The 14,325-nt window shown below is 47.2% G+C and overlaps 1 protein-coding gene and 1 pseudogene across 1 annotated transcript in view; both read right to left on the minus strand.

Annotated features, from left to right (window-relative positions):
- Positions 1-3,788: 3,788 nt before the first annotated feature.
- LOC101611192 lies at positions 3,789-8,205 on the minus strand (annotated as a pseudogene).
- A 303-nt stretch (positions 8,206-8,508) lies between these two features.
- Fbxo42 (F-box protein 42) overlaps positions 8,509-14,325 on the minus strand; it is a 102,634-nt gene continuing 96,817 nt past the window's right edge. Inside the window, exons 9-10 of the mRNA XM_045149410.1 lie at positions 13,553-13,669; positions 8,509-13,083 (exon numbers count right to left, since the gene is read on the minus strand). Of these exons, the coding sequence (XP_045005345.1) occupies positions 11,968-13,083; positions 13,553-13,669 (1,233 nt within the window). The 3' untranslated portion in view covers positions 8,509-11,967. The remainder of the gene's footprint in view (positions 13,084-13,552; positions 13,670-14,325) is intronic.

A 14,325-nucleotide genomic window follows, 5' to 3' on the forward strand; every position in this document is an offset into this window, starting at 1 on the left:
AGAAGGAAAATACTTGGTAGCAGAGGCCAGTAAGTTAAAAAGGAGATATAAAGGGAAGAGAAAGGAAGGGAGGAGGGTACTTAATATGTTAGTATTGTATATATGTAAGCAGAATAATTGAGATGGGGAGGTAATATGATGGAGAATGGAATTTCAAAGGGGAAAGGGCGTGGGGAGGGTATTACCATGGGATATTTTTTATAATCATGGAAAATATTAATAAAGATTGTGAAAAGATAAAAAATAAAAAAGACTCTGTCCGTATTTTTTTATTATTTTTATTTATTTATTTGAGAGCAACAGACAGAGAGAAAGGCAGAGAGAGATAGAGAGAAAGAGAGAATGGGCCCGCCAGGGCCTCCAGCCACTGCAAACGAACCCCAGACACGTGTGCCCCTTTGTGCATCTGGCCAACGTGGGTCCTGGGGAATTGAGCCTCAAACCGGGGTCCTTAGGCTTCACAGACAAGTGCCATCTCTCCAGCCCTGGGGTCTTCTTCCTAAGGAACCATTCAGCTGGTCCCTGCTATCTTCTCCTTCAGGTTTTTGGCTTTGCGAGGGGGCTGGTATTAGTAGAGTCCCCCCAGCTGGGTTCTGCTTCGGTGGCTCTGGTGCCAGCAACGGGGTGTGAGCTGATTCTGGCTGGTTGCCTGGTTACTATAAGCTCTGGGTCCCTCCTGCTTCTCTGCTGTGGTTGATAATCCTTATACACCTTCACCTTTCGGTAGACGAGTGTATTATGGTGTTTTTCTACTTATTCTCCCCTCCCCTAGGTTGCTTTGGCATGGCTACTATACCACCATCTTTTTTTGTTGTTTTGTTTTTTCCGAGGTAGGGTCTCACTCTAGCCCAGGCTGACTTGGAATTCACCATGGAGTCTCAGGGTGGCCTTGAACTCACGGCAATTCTCCTACCTCTGCTGCCCAAGTGATGGGATTAAAGACATGCGCCACCACGCCCGGCTCATACCACAATCTTAACTGGAAGTCTCATTGTCTATTAAAAAAAAATGTGTACATGTGTGTGCACCAGGGCCTCATGCTACTACAAATGAACACCAGGTGCTTACACTGCTTTTTGTGTGTGGCTTACGGTGGTAACTTGGGAATTGAACAGCAGCCAATAGACTTTGTAAGCAAGAGCCTTTAACTGCTGAGCCTTCTTCTCCAGGCAATCCTTGTCTTGCTCTGAACATAGAGTTCAATGATTTGGCTAGACTAGCCAGTCAGCAAGCCCTAGGAACCATCCTGTCTCCACCTCCCAACACTTGGATTACAAGTGTACATTCCCACACCTGGCTTTTACATGGATGCTAGGGATCCAAACCCAGGTCCGCATGTTTGGCAAACATTTGAGATACTAAGCTATTTCCCCAGTGCACTGCCACTGTATCTCACGATGTAGCCTGGGCTGACCTTGAACTGATACTCCTGCTCTGCCTCCAGGGTGCTGAAATTACAGGCTCTTCCTTCCTGTCTTCCTTCCTCCCTCCCTTCCTCTGTTTCTCTTCTTCCTTCCTTCCTTCTCTCTCTTCTTTCTTTCTGGTTTTTTAAAATATACTTTTGTTGATTTTTATTTATTTGAGAGTGAAAGAGAGAGAGAAAGAGGCACATAGACAGAAAGAGAGAGAATGGGTGCGCCAGGGCTTCCAGCCACTGCAAATGAACTCCAGATGTGCGCCCCCTTGTGCATTTGGCTAACGTGGGTTCTGGGGGATTGAGCAGGGGTCCTTAGGCTTCACAGGCAAGTGCTTAACTGCTAAGCCATCTCTCCAGCCTCTCTTTGATTTTTTTGAGGTAGGGTTTCTCTCTAGACAAGGCTGACATAGAACTCACTCTGTAGTCTCAGGCTGGCCTCAAACTCACAGCCATCCTCTTACCTCTGCCTCCAAAGTGCTGGGATTAAAGGTGTGCACACCACCACGCCCAGCTTTTTTTTTTTTTTTTTTGTCTGAGACAAGGCCTCATGTAGCTCAGGGTGGCTTCCAGCTTACTATGTAGAGGCCACCTCCCTAGTACACAGATTATAAGCATGTGCCAGCATGCTGTTTATGTGGTGCAAATCCAGGGTTGTGCATGCTAAGCAAGCAGTCTACCTACAGAGCTACATCCTCAGCCCTTCTGCCTTTTATAAGGATACTGCAAGATATGAGTACCACTGTTAGGATCTCACTGAGCCTAAATTTCCTCCTTAACGGCTGTACTCCAAATATAGTCTCATGGGAGTTAGGGCTTCAACATCTGGATTTTGCAAGGGCACAATTCATTCCACAGCAGGGCCCAAATCCTTCACTTAACTCCATGGTCCCACACATATTTATCACACTTCTCTGGACAAGGTCACCATAAGGCTTTGGGAGAATTAAATTTTTTTATTATTTAAAACATATTTTATTATTTATTTATTAGAAAGATAGGGAGAAAGAGAGAGACAGAATGGGCATGCCACGTTTCTAGCCACTGCAAATGAATTCCAGATGCATGTACCACCATGTGCATCTGGCTTATGTGGGATCTGGAGAATCGAACCTGGGTCTTTAGGCCATAACTGCTAAGCCATCTCTTTAGCTCCTTTATTTTTTTTTAATTTTAATTAACAACTTCCATGATTATAGACAATATCCCATGGTAATGCCCTCCCTGCCCCACTTTCCCTTTTGAAACTCCATTCTCCATCATAACCTTTTCCCCTCTCAATCACTCTCTCTTTTATTTTGATGTCATGATCTTTTCCTCCTATTTTGATGGTCTTATGTAGGTAGTGTCAGGCACTGTGAGGTCATTGATATCCAGACCATTTTGTGTCTGGGGGAGCACATTGTAAGGAGTCCTAACCTTCCTTTGGCTCTTACATTCTTTTTGCCACCTCTTCCACAATAGACCCTGAGCCTTGGAAGGTGTGATAGAGATATTGCAGTGCTGAGCACTCTGGTCACTTCTTTCCAGCACCATGATGCCTTCTGAGTCAACCCAAGGTCACTGCCATCTGAAAAGAGAAGGTTCTCTATCAAAAGTGAGAGTAGCATTACTATATGGGATAAACACTAAGAGAAATGCTTACTAGCTCCTTTAATTTTGAGAGAGAGAGAGAGGAGAGAGAGAATGGGCTTTTCAGCCTCTGTGAACGAAGTCTAGATGCATGTGCCCCTTGTGCACGTGTGACATTGCATGCTTGCAGCACTTTTGCATTTGCCATCCAAGTGAGATTTGGAGATTTAAACAAGCATTCTTAGGCTTTGCAGGCAAGCGCCTTACCCGCTAAACCATCTCTCCAGCCCTCTCCCTCTCTCTATATATTATTTATTTAGAGAGAGAGAAAGCGAGAGAGAAAGAAGCAAAGAGATAGAGAGGCAGGTAGAGAGAGAATGGGGATTCCAGGGCCTCCTGCCAGTGCAATGGAACTCCAGATGCATGTGCTACCTTGTGCATCTGGCTTACATGGGTCCTTGAGAAATTGAACCTGGGTCCTTGCCTCAGCCTCCCAACTGCTAGGATTACAGGTGTGAGCTGTATCAGGCTGACAATTTTTTGTTTGTTTTTTGGTGTTTCAAGGTAGGGTCTCTCTCTAGCCCAGGTTGACCTGGAAACTACTATGAAGTCTCAGGGTGGCCCTGAACTCACAGCCATCCTCCCATCTCTGCCTCCTAAGTGCTGGGATTAAAGGCGTGAGCCACCTGGCTCTTTTTTTTTTTAAGTGCTTCTTTTTTAATGAAACAAATCAGAAAGATGTATAGTCAGGCTCATGTTGTGTAGTTCACGAGCATAGAGAAAACAAATAAATGGACAGGGTTCTGACAGTCAGAGTTAACCCAAGACCAGGCTGGACTTGCGGCCAAGTGGGGTTTCTCTGGACGGCGCAGGGGCCACCGGGCTGGGCACAGGAGCAGCAGGCACAGGCTTCTCTTCGCTCTACTTCAGGCTGGCTTGGAAGTCTGTGTCCACGTTTTCATGAATATCACCTTCTCCCTTCAGAGCAAAGAAATCTCCAGAACTTGTTTCAGAGGAGTTCCTTCTTTGGGGTCCAGACGACTCCAAATCTTCCCTGTTACCCCTGGACTTGGCCCAAGGAGGATTTTCTTCAGGGGTCCCAAAGATGTTAGAGGCCATATTGTTCTTCCCCACAGGCTGTTCTACTGGCTCATAAAAGACTAATGAAAAATTGAATCCACCACCTGGAGGCTGCAAAACCTAGGAGCTATTCCCGCTGCTGGCTGACACCCTTGAAGGTAGAGGTGGTGGGCACGGCGCCTAGGAGCGAGGTAGGCTGGCACAGGCATGGGGCGCTGAGAGGATGAGGACCCAAGGGATGCAGACAGCTCCGCACCCGGTACCCACCACAGCCGCCGCCCTGGTTTTGTTTTTCTGAGGTAGGGTCTTGCTCTAGCCCACACTAACCTGAAATTCACCATGTAGTCTCAGGGTGGCCTCAAACTCACAACGATCCTCCTACTTCAGCCTCTCAAGTGCTGGGATTAAAGGCGTGCGCCACCATGATTGGTGAGTTGTTTTCTTTAAAGACGAGTGGTTTAATTTATTTATTCATTTGAGAGAAAGAGGCAGATAGGAGAAAATGGGCTCAACAGGGTCTCTAGCTGCTGCAAATGAACTCCAGATACATGCATCACCTTGTGCATCTGGCTTATGTGGGTATTGGGGAATCGAACCCAGGTCCTTAGGTTTTGCAGGCAAGAGCCTTAACCACTAAGCCATTTCTCCAGCCCAAGTTGTTTTCTTTCTTGGACACAGGGTCTTATGTAGCCGATGTTGGTTGGCCTTGAACTCATGATCTTCCTGCCTCTGCCTCTTGAGTGCTAGGATTACAGGTGCTCAACATTGTGTTTGGCTTGACACAGTATTTTTTTTTAAATCATTTCATTTTTTTTTTTTTGCAAATAGAGAGAATGATAATAGGTGTGGTAGGGCCTATTGCCATTGTAAACGAACTCCAAACATAAATGCCACTTTGTGTATCTGTTTTTTGTTTTTTGGTTTTTTTTCGAGGTAGGGTCTCACTCTAGGCCAGGCTGACCTGGAATTCACTCTATTCTCAGGGTGGCCTCGAACTCACTGTCATCTTCCTACCTCTTGCCTCCCAAGTGCTGGGATTAAAGTCATGTCCCACCACTCCTGGCTTGTGCACCTGGTTTTATGTGGGTGCTGGGGAAATAAACCCAGGCCATCGTGCTTTGCAAGCAAGCACCTTTAACCACTAAACCATCTCTCCAGTCCATTGACATAGTATTTATCTTTTTATTTTTTGAGGTAGGTTCTTGCTCTAGCCCAGGCTGACCTGGAATTCACTATATAGTCTCAGGTTGGCCAGAACTCTCAGCAATCCACCCACCTCAGCCTCCTAAGTGCTGAGATTACAGGCATGTGCCACCATGTCTGGTAATAGTATTTTTAAAAACATTTTTATTTTATTTAATTTTAAAAATTTTATTAATTTATTTTAAAAAGAGAGAGACAGAGAGAGTGGGGCAGGGAGAAGATGGGTACACCAGGGTCTTTGGCCACTACAAACAAACTCCAGACCCATGTACCAACTTGTGAATCTGGCTTATGTAGGTGCTGGGCAATCAAACCTAGGTCCTGAGGCTTTGCAGGCAAGTGACTTAACTGCTGAGCCACCTCTCCAGCCTAACATAGTATTTTTAATTTTTATTTATTTATTTGAGAGTGACAGACAGAAAGAGGCAGAGAGAGAGAGAGAGAGAGAGAGAGAGAGAGAGAGAGAGAGAGAGAGGCAGAAAATGGGCATGCCAGGGCCTCTAGCCACTGCAAACAAACTCCAGATGCATGTGTCCCCTTGTGCACCTGGCTAACATGGGTCCTGGGGAATTGAGCCCCTAACCGGGGTCCTTAGGCTTCACAAGCAAGCACTTAACCGCTAAGCCACCTCTCTAGCTCTAACATAGTATTTAAAAAATATTTATTAATTCGACAGAAATGAGAAGAGAGAGAATGGGCGTGACAGGGCCTCCAGCCACTGCAGATGAACTCCAGTTGCATGTGCCCCTTTGTACATCTGGCTAACGTGGGTCCTGGGGATTCGAACCTGGATCCTTTGGTTTTGCAGGCAAATGACTTGACTGCTAAGCCATCCCTCCAGCCCTGACATAGTATTTTTGATGGTGCAGTAAGAGGCCCTATTTCAGGAATGTGAGCCCAGGCTACAATTGCCTTCATCTTATATTCTAGCCTGTAGACCTGTATTTAAAAGTTACCAGTAGCTGGGGCTGAAGAGATGGCTTATCAGTTAAGGTATTTGGTTACAAAGCCAGAGAATCCTGGTTCAACTCTCCAGGACCCATGTAAGCCAGATGCGCAAAGGGGCACGTGCATTTGGAGTTCGTTTATAGTGGCTAGAGGCTCTGGTGTGCCCATTCTCTCTCTCTGCTTCTTTCTCCCTCTCAAATAAACAAATAAATAGATTTTAAAAAGGTGTATCTCAGTGATAAGTGCTTGCCTAGCACACACAAGGATCTAGGTTCTATTTCCAGCACTGCGAAGATAAGTAAAAAATAAAATGACCTGCCCCACAATATTTAGTTGTAGCTGCAAAATAAGCCATCACATGACAGCAAGTCTAACTTCCTAGCTCTCTGGCTTCCCCAGCAGCCCTCCTCCCTGCAGCCAGCAACTGGTTGTCTACAGATGGCCCTACTGACTCCATCTTTCCTACCTTCCTGGTATGACACCTGTGTCTTTTGACCTTAGGAACTTTTCTGTAGCCAATGTGACACCTGCCTTGTTTGTGAGGCTATAAAGCTCTTTTGGGATGGGTCTTTTAGGGATCATCAATATGCCTCATTGCCTCAGGAGTCAGTTAGATGCTTAAAGAATGCTTGCTGAGTAAGAATGATCCCCAGGAGAGATGGCTTAGTTATGGTGCTTGCCTGCAAAGCCTAAGGACCCAGGTTTGATTCCTCAGGACCTATATAAGCCAAATGCACAACGTGGCACAAGCATCTGGAGAGCGTCTGCAGTGGCTGGAGGTTCCGGTGTGCCCATTCTCTCTCTCTGCCTCTTTCTCTCTCAAATAAATAATTGGAAAAAAAAAAAAAAAAGATTCCCCAGAGCAGCTGAAGTCTTTCCACTGGCACAACCCTCCTCTCTCAGGCAATGGGTGGGCAGGAAGTTCCCTGGTGGGGATACAATAGTCTGGTAGTACTTGTAGGCTCCCACTTAAGGCAACAGCTTGGTTTTGTGTATGCTGACAGTAGCTGGACCCAGAGCCCGGGCCTCAGAGGGAGGATACTAACTTTCCCACAGCTGAGGGCTGGGACAAAGCAGGTGCCCTGACTGGGGAATGCTGTGCTGGACCTTTCTGGAGATGGAGCACTGAAGTGACTTTGAGGCTGAGGGAGGGGAGAAACGGGCAAGACATCTTCAGCTCACCCTGTTTCCTTCCTGTAGCTTCAGAACACCCAGGCGCACTTAAAGCCTTTCCTAGGGCACCCCCATGTGGCCTTTGTGTGAACCACACCCATTGAGGAACTAAATTCTTGGCTGGATCCAGTTAAAATTGCTAGGGTGGTGTCATCACCACCATTTTAATGATAAAGCTGAAGCTCAAAGAGGCACAGCGTCACTGCAGAGTCTATGTCTGTCCTGACTCACTTCTAAGACCCTTCTGAGTCCACAGACCTGTCTCAAGAGTTTGGAAAGACCTGTTGATCCCATTCCTGATGTGATGCTTAACTCAGCTGTCATCTCCTCCCACGCATGTCACTAGTCTCTACATTAACACATCCTCTTACATAGTGTCCACACGAGTGCTAGCTAGATTATATGAAGCAGGGCTAGTAATGACTACGGACAGCAGGGCAGGCCCTAGCTGAGGATGCTGTTCCACTTCAGCAGGGGTCAAGGCCTGAGAGAAGCAAAGGGAAGCCCTAGTCACATGTGGCAGCACCACACTGAGGCCAGCCTGCCCCCAGGGACCTTTCTCAAGATCCCAGGAGGAGGGTGATGTGGCAAAGTTTTAGACTCACGATGGAGACATGAGACAGTGCAATAATGATCACAGCATGCCTCGCCTCGCCTCCCCCTCCCTGGCTGACCACTAACCATGAGCGGGGCACCATGGCAGCACATTTCCTCATCTCCATTGCATCCTGTGAGGTGGCAGCAGCTACATCATAGGTCATGAAACTCACATCCAAGGTCAGGTAGAAAACAAGAAGGTAGGCTTCAACCACCATTTCCTAGGCTGCCCCACTGATGGCACAGGTGCTATCCTGGCCCCTGGGCCTCTGCTCCAAGCACACTGCTTCCCTAGGTCTCCATCACAGGATGATACTGAGGATATGCAATACCAAGTCCCTCAGGCAAGATGGTGTCAGGTGCTAATTAGGTGGTGCTGTCCAGGAGGGCAACTTTCCCTCTCCTAACACACACAACCTTCCAGGAGTAGACAGCACCTTCCCACCACTTTGTTTCCCACTGTTTCCCATCACGATGATTTTGCTTTCTTGTCCTATGCTAATAAAACAGTTACGAGACAGTTCGGTCCATTTTGTTTTATTTGTTAAATTGCTAAAAAGTCATCGGGGAAAACATTAACAAAAACTGAAACCGACAGATTTAAATACCCATGAAATCCATTTTCATTCCTACACTGTTATGTGCCTAAAATGACTATCTCAGGGGCGAGCCACCTGGCACCCTGAGTTGTATGGAAACATCACTCACAGCACCAGCTTTGCCAGGGCACAATGGGAGTGCACTGATATGAGCCCTGGTTGGCGGGAGGGGCAGAGCGAGCAGAGAGAGCACAATGGAGACAGCACTGAGGTTGCCTCATTCACAAAGAGCATGGTGACAGGCAGAGTATGCCTTCTGCAGTTCTGGGAAGCCAGGCTTCCTGGCCCTTCAGATCCTCAGGACAAGGACAGACAGACAGACAAACCAACCAGGCAAATCACTCTGAAGAGAAAGGGACAGTGAAGCAGAAAGACAAGGTGATGGTAAGGGGAGAGCTCCTTGTTCTCCATTGGCTGGTGGCATTCTGTCCTCCAAAGTCAAGACTTCTCGAGAAGGTTTTCTGTCTTCCTCCTCTTCTGCTCTCCTTTAAAGAGGTCCAACACAGTCCCTAGATGGTTGCAGCTCTTGCAATAGCACAAACATTAAAACTGAACCAACCCACAGAGGGCTGGGATGAGAGTAAGCCCAGTATCACCTTTAAACAAAATTTAAGCTTGTTTCCACATGTGCACATGGGTGAGGGAGGGGGGTTTGCGAAGCCCAAAGCTCACAAAACAGGAATGGAAATACAGAATGCTCTCTGCTGCATAAACTGTGAGGTGTGAGGGCAAGAAAGTCTCTGTCCAAGAGTGGAGGAGACAGACATTTTTACACGAGGTTAGTGAAGGGACCGGTGAAGTCAATATGACCCAAGGGCTCTCAAAGGCACACTTGCAGGAATGGAAGGGGTTAAAGCTTCAAGTAGAAACAAGATGTATCTTAAATACTGATAAATATTTGCTTTAGGTGCTCCTGAGGGTTTAAAAAAAATATTTTGTCTTGTCTCTAGGTGAATTTTAAGACAAAATTGGTATTGTATCACAAAAGGAATTGTGGATTAATCTGATGGGACAACATAGGAATTCTCACCTCTGTTGAGACACCTGAGGTCCTACTGCATATGCAGCCTCACAAGGGCCTAGGAGACCTTCACCTCGAGCTCGTCCTTTTCCCACAGCACACTTTCACTAGGCCCTACACTGCAGGATGCAGACTGGGTCTGTCTCAGTGTTGTGGAGAGTTCAAAGATGTTGCAAACTGATGGCTTTCTGTGTGAATCAATTCGTCTGCCAACTGCCTACTTGGGAAAAGTACAAGAGATCAACAGGTTAACAGCTGGCTTTGGAAGGCCATGGGACCAAGGAAAGGACTACGAAGTAAAGGCTCTGAAATTTGAGGTGTCCAAATACTTGATGTTTCCATAGGAACTGAGGCTGGAGGCTCTCTCCATGACCAGACACATCACCAACAAGGTGTACCAGCAGCAAGAATGCCAGAACTGCTAACTTTTGGGCTGGGGTCACCTTATAAACCAGGACCCCACAGGATCCAACAATCTTGGCCAAAAGGCTGGAAGCAGGGACTACAGAAAGCCAAGTGTGTGGCTTTGAGTCCAGGGACACCACAGGAAGTAGGGACATGGTTGCTTCCTCATCTGAGGGAGTGTGTTTTGGAACACATGTCCACCCCATGAGCTGGCCCTTTTCTGGGCTTCATAACAGGGGCCTTTCTTACCAACACCACAGCAACAAAGTTAATAGCTAGGGGATGAATTCAGCTGGCAAAACAGGAGATACACATATATCAGACAGACTGCAAAGTGCTGGCTGAAAGCCAGGAGGTGCAGGTGGCCTGGGGGATGCTGATGAGGAAAAGGGAGGATGGGGCTGGGAAACAGTGTTTGCAAAATAAGAATCCTCTCTGCTCTGATGAGAAATCACCAAATATTCCTATTTACATGATGTCATTTGAAATAAACTGATTTTGATATTCTCTATGTCCAGGCTATGATTCAGAGATTACTAATTTGTAATTTTGTGTATCAACCAAGGCAATATTCTACTTGGCTGGTTTTATTTTATCTCAGAACTAAAATGAAATAAAACTCAAGCCCTGTTTGGCTAACACACGAGCAAGAGAAGAGTTATGGATGGAGCTGCTCCCAGGTCACTCGTGTGTCATAAAGGTCAGATACATGACCAGCCCAGTCACTGTCAACAGCAAGGCAAGAGATGATAGTTACTAGGTAAAACTCCATTTCTGGAAGGAACTGCTATCTGATTCCCTTTCAGAATCAATTCCTACACTCAACAAATACATGAGTGTGCCCAATGCAATCCGGAAATAAAAGAAGCCCACAGGTAAGAAGATGTCCCCTGATGCGTTAGTGATTTTTCTCAGGATACTGGCATCTTTATTTTGCTTTAGTTTGAGATGAGGTCTCACCATGAAAGCCAGGCAAGCCTCCTACTTGAAATAGTCCTCCCTCTGCATCCAAGTGCTAGGACTGCTGGCCTCCTAGTGATACCAGAGAAAGAGCTCTGAAAGTATTTCTAAGCAGTTGATTTCTATAGGCACCTGAGTTTTGCAAAAGAAGCAGAAAGTGAGAAAAGTTTTAGGGCTTAAAAAAAGTCATATGACAAAACAAAACAAAACCCCAAAGGTTGGGGGTAGGGTGGGGAGCAGTCTATAAATAGAAAAGGCAGCCTCTGAGGACCCAGTTCTGAAAGGAGAACTAAAATGGTTTTTGGCAACGTACAACCAAACACGATTGTCAGAAAAATCCCATAATCAGACACCAAATGCTTTCTGAGACATGTAGGTGACACTCAAGAGACCATCAGACACCAGGCAGACAGATGGCAGCAGTATAAACATAATTTCACCATGATTCCAGCACATGGGGGATAGAATCTCAAGTTGGGTGACTCCCCTCAATCACGGGGCAGAAGGGACCAGGTCCAGGGCACTGCTGCAGGCTGGCTGGCACAGGTCCTCAGAGGTTTTTAAGAGAAGCAGAAGGGCAGGTTTCTTAAGTGACATCCCCATGCAGCACCTGCAGCACGGGGCCTGATGCCTCTTCCTTTAGGCCACCGCTGCCTGAGAAGGCCACATACAGACTCCCAGGGGCTCTTCAGCTGCTCATGCAAAGTTACTGTTAGTCTGCTCCCTAGAAAAGGACAGCACAGCCTCTGCTAAAACACAGCAACAATGTTATCTGAACCAGGACGGAGACCTCTCCCTTTTTTTGTAAACAGAGTTGGCTATATAATATATATATTTATATATAATTTTTTCTTAATGGATTTGATCCCAGCCTGAAGTGGGAGTTTTGGTTCGTGGGAGTAATGCTGTTGTTTTCCCAATTCTCAGTCCAAGTGCTTGCACACTCAACAATTCCAAATTACAAGCCACAGAAAGGGAAAGGGGCTGGGAACACATTATCTCTTTGCTCGCACAAAGTACAAGGCATTTGTTTTTGGATAGTACTTCACATTCTGCTTTTTGTCCATCAGTCCTCCGAATATGATGAGTTCACCCCGGCCTTGTACCACTGTGTGCAGGCTGGTTTCAGGAGGCCCGACCACAGAACTACTATTAAATACTTTCCATTTGACCCGGCCCTGTTCCTTGGTGTCTTTAATATCTAGCACGTACATCTGCATGGGCTTGCAGTTCATACTCTGGTACAGGGGTTTGCCAACATTGAGGGACTGTGGTGGATGGTGGCCCAGGCGGCGGGCAATGGGAGGTAAGGAATGTCCGTCCCCTTGGGCTGGTCCTGGGCGGGGGATGGGCACTGTTTCTCCACTGCTCAGGTTCTGACTCCCGGGGGAGCTTGGAGAGGACCCAAGAGGAGGACTCAGGGCTGCAGAGGCTGAGGGGCCTTTGGATGACATTGCTTTGATGGCTTCCAAACTCCGACGCAGGGCACCTGGGGAGACAGCCCCTGCAAGGGCACTGGCCACGTGTGGTGGAGTATGAATACCATTGGTTTGTTCTGGGGGGTGTCTCATACTCCCTGCAACGGTCCTGTTCTCCGTGCCATCCACGTGACTGCTACTTGAAGCTGATTTCAGGTCCCAATTCAGATCTATTGACCCTAATCTCAGGTCCTTCTGATCTGGTAGTGACCCTCGCCGGGAAGCCAGAGAAAGTCCCATCTTCAGGTCATACCCTTCAGAGGCAGATGGAGTGCTAGGAGATATGGCCTGTACAGGACTGTCCAAGGATGTGCCCCCACCAGCTGCTGTGCCTGGAGACAAGCTTCCACCATTGAGGATGGGAGAGCCATCTCCTCTGGCTGGTGAGAGGCTCCCTTCACGGGAACCTGAGGGTGTCTGCCTTTGAGCTCTGGGTCTCAGTGTACCCCAGCGCCCATTAACACAAGGAGCTTCATCCATACTCCTTACTGGAGACTGGGAGCGGTACTCTCGAGTTTCGGGAACCAGGGCTGGAGGAGTAGCACTGATGGGTGATGGGCGAGAGTTCAAGCTGGGGCTGAGGGGAGCTCTCCCACTAGGAGCCTGGCTGAAGACCACCACACACTGCCCCACCTAGAAGACAAAGGATCCTGCTTACAGCCTTGTCTACGCTTACCCATCAAACATCTTAGCTGAACACTGGGATGTGACAGGCATTTTGAAAGGCCTGAGACATAGAGATGAAAATACCATAATTGCTCTCGGCTAGAAGGGAAGGACAGATACAGAACAAGTTGCTAGAGGGCGAGGTGCTGTGGTTAGTTACATCTATGGAGTAGGGGGGAGGATGGCAGCAACATTCAGTTAGGCTGAGGGCCTCTGGGGAACATTTCATAGACAGAGAGGCTTAAAGCTGGGATTTAAAGGATGAGTGGGTCCCACTGAAGTTTTCCTACCAAGTGAATCATCTACATGGGAGAAGCCAAAGGAGCTATGGGACACTTCTTTACAAACTTCTACTTCTGTACAAACTTCCTCAGAAATCTGACAGTTTTCCAGCACAAGCCCCCTCCTTCTGCTAGCTGGTCACTTCCCTGCTTACCCGGCAAGCTGGGTGGCACCAGAGTTCTGGGGCACCATGGTCTTCATTTTCTACCTTGAGTGGCTGCCAGGCCCAGGGACCCGAGTGCATGTGAAGCAACCAGGCATCCTTGAACAGCTGTGAGAGAAGGGCCAACAATAGAATTCAGGTATGCCACATGACATGACCTCACACACATACACACACACACACACACACACACACACACACACAGCTGCTATCTCGAAGCTGTGCTGCCTGGTTTAATATGTGTGGGCTTTATAGAATGTACACCGAAACCCTGGGTTATCCTTCACTGTGCCTGCATTCACCATGCCTTCATTCACTCACCGATTGCCACCAATTGTTCCAGTACATGTGACCCATTCATCAAGTATAACTGCTTTTGCATATGGTTGCGTGTGTGTGTGTGTGTGTGTGTGTGTGTTGGGTGCAAGGCAGAGGAGACATAATATACATAGCATTAACTCCATGGCTCATTTGCTCTTTCTTTCTTTCTTTCTTTCTTTCTCTTTCTCTTTCTCTCTTTCTCTCTTTCTCTCTTTCTCTCTTTCTCTCTCTCTCTCTCTCTCTCTCTCTTTCTTTCTTTCTTTCTTTCTTTCTTTCTTTCTTTCTTGGGTCTCACCCTTGCCCAGGCTGACCTGGAACTCACTATGTAGTCTCAGGGTGGCCTCAAACTCAGGGTGGTCCTCCTACCTCTGCCTCCCGAGTGATGGGACTAAAGAAAGGCATGCCCCACCACGCTCAGCTTAGTCTACATTCTTAAATGAAGT

The sequence above is a fragment of the Jaculus jaculus genome, chromosome 5, assembly GCF_020740685.1.
Source record: "Jaculus jaculus isolate mJacJac1 chromosome 5, mJacJac1.mat.Y.cur, whole genome shotgun sequence".
Lineage (NCBI taxonomy): Eukaryota > Metazoa > Chordata > Mammalia > Rodentia > Dipodidae > Jaculus > Jaculus jaculus.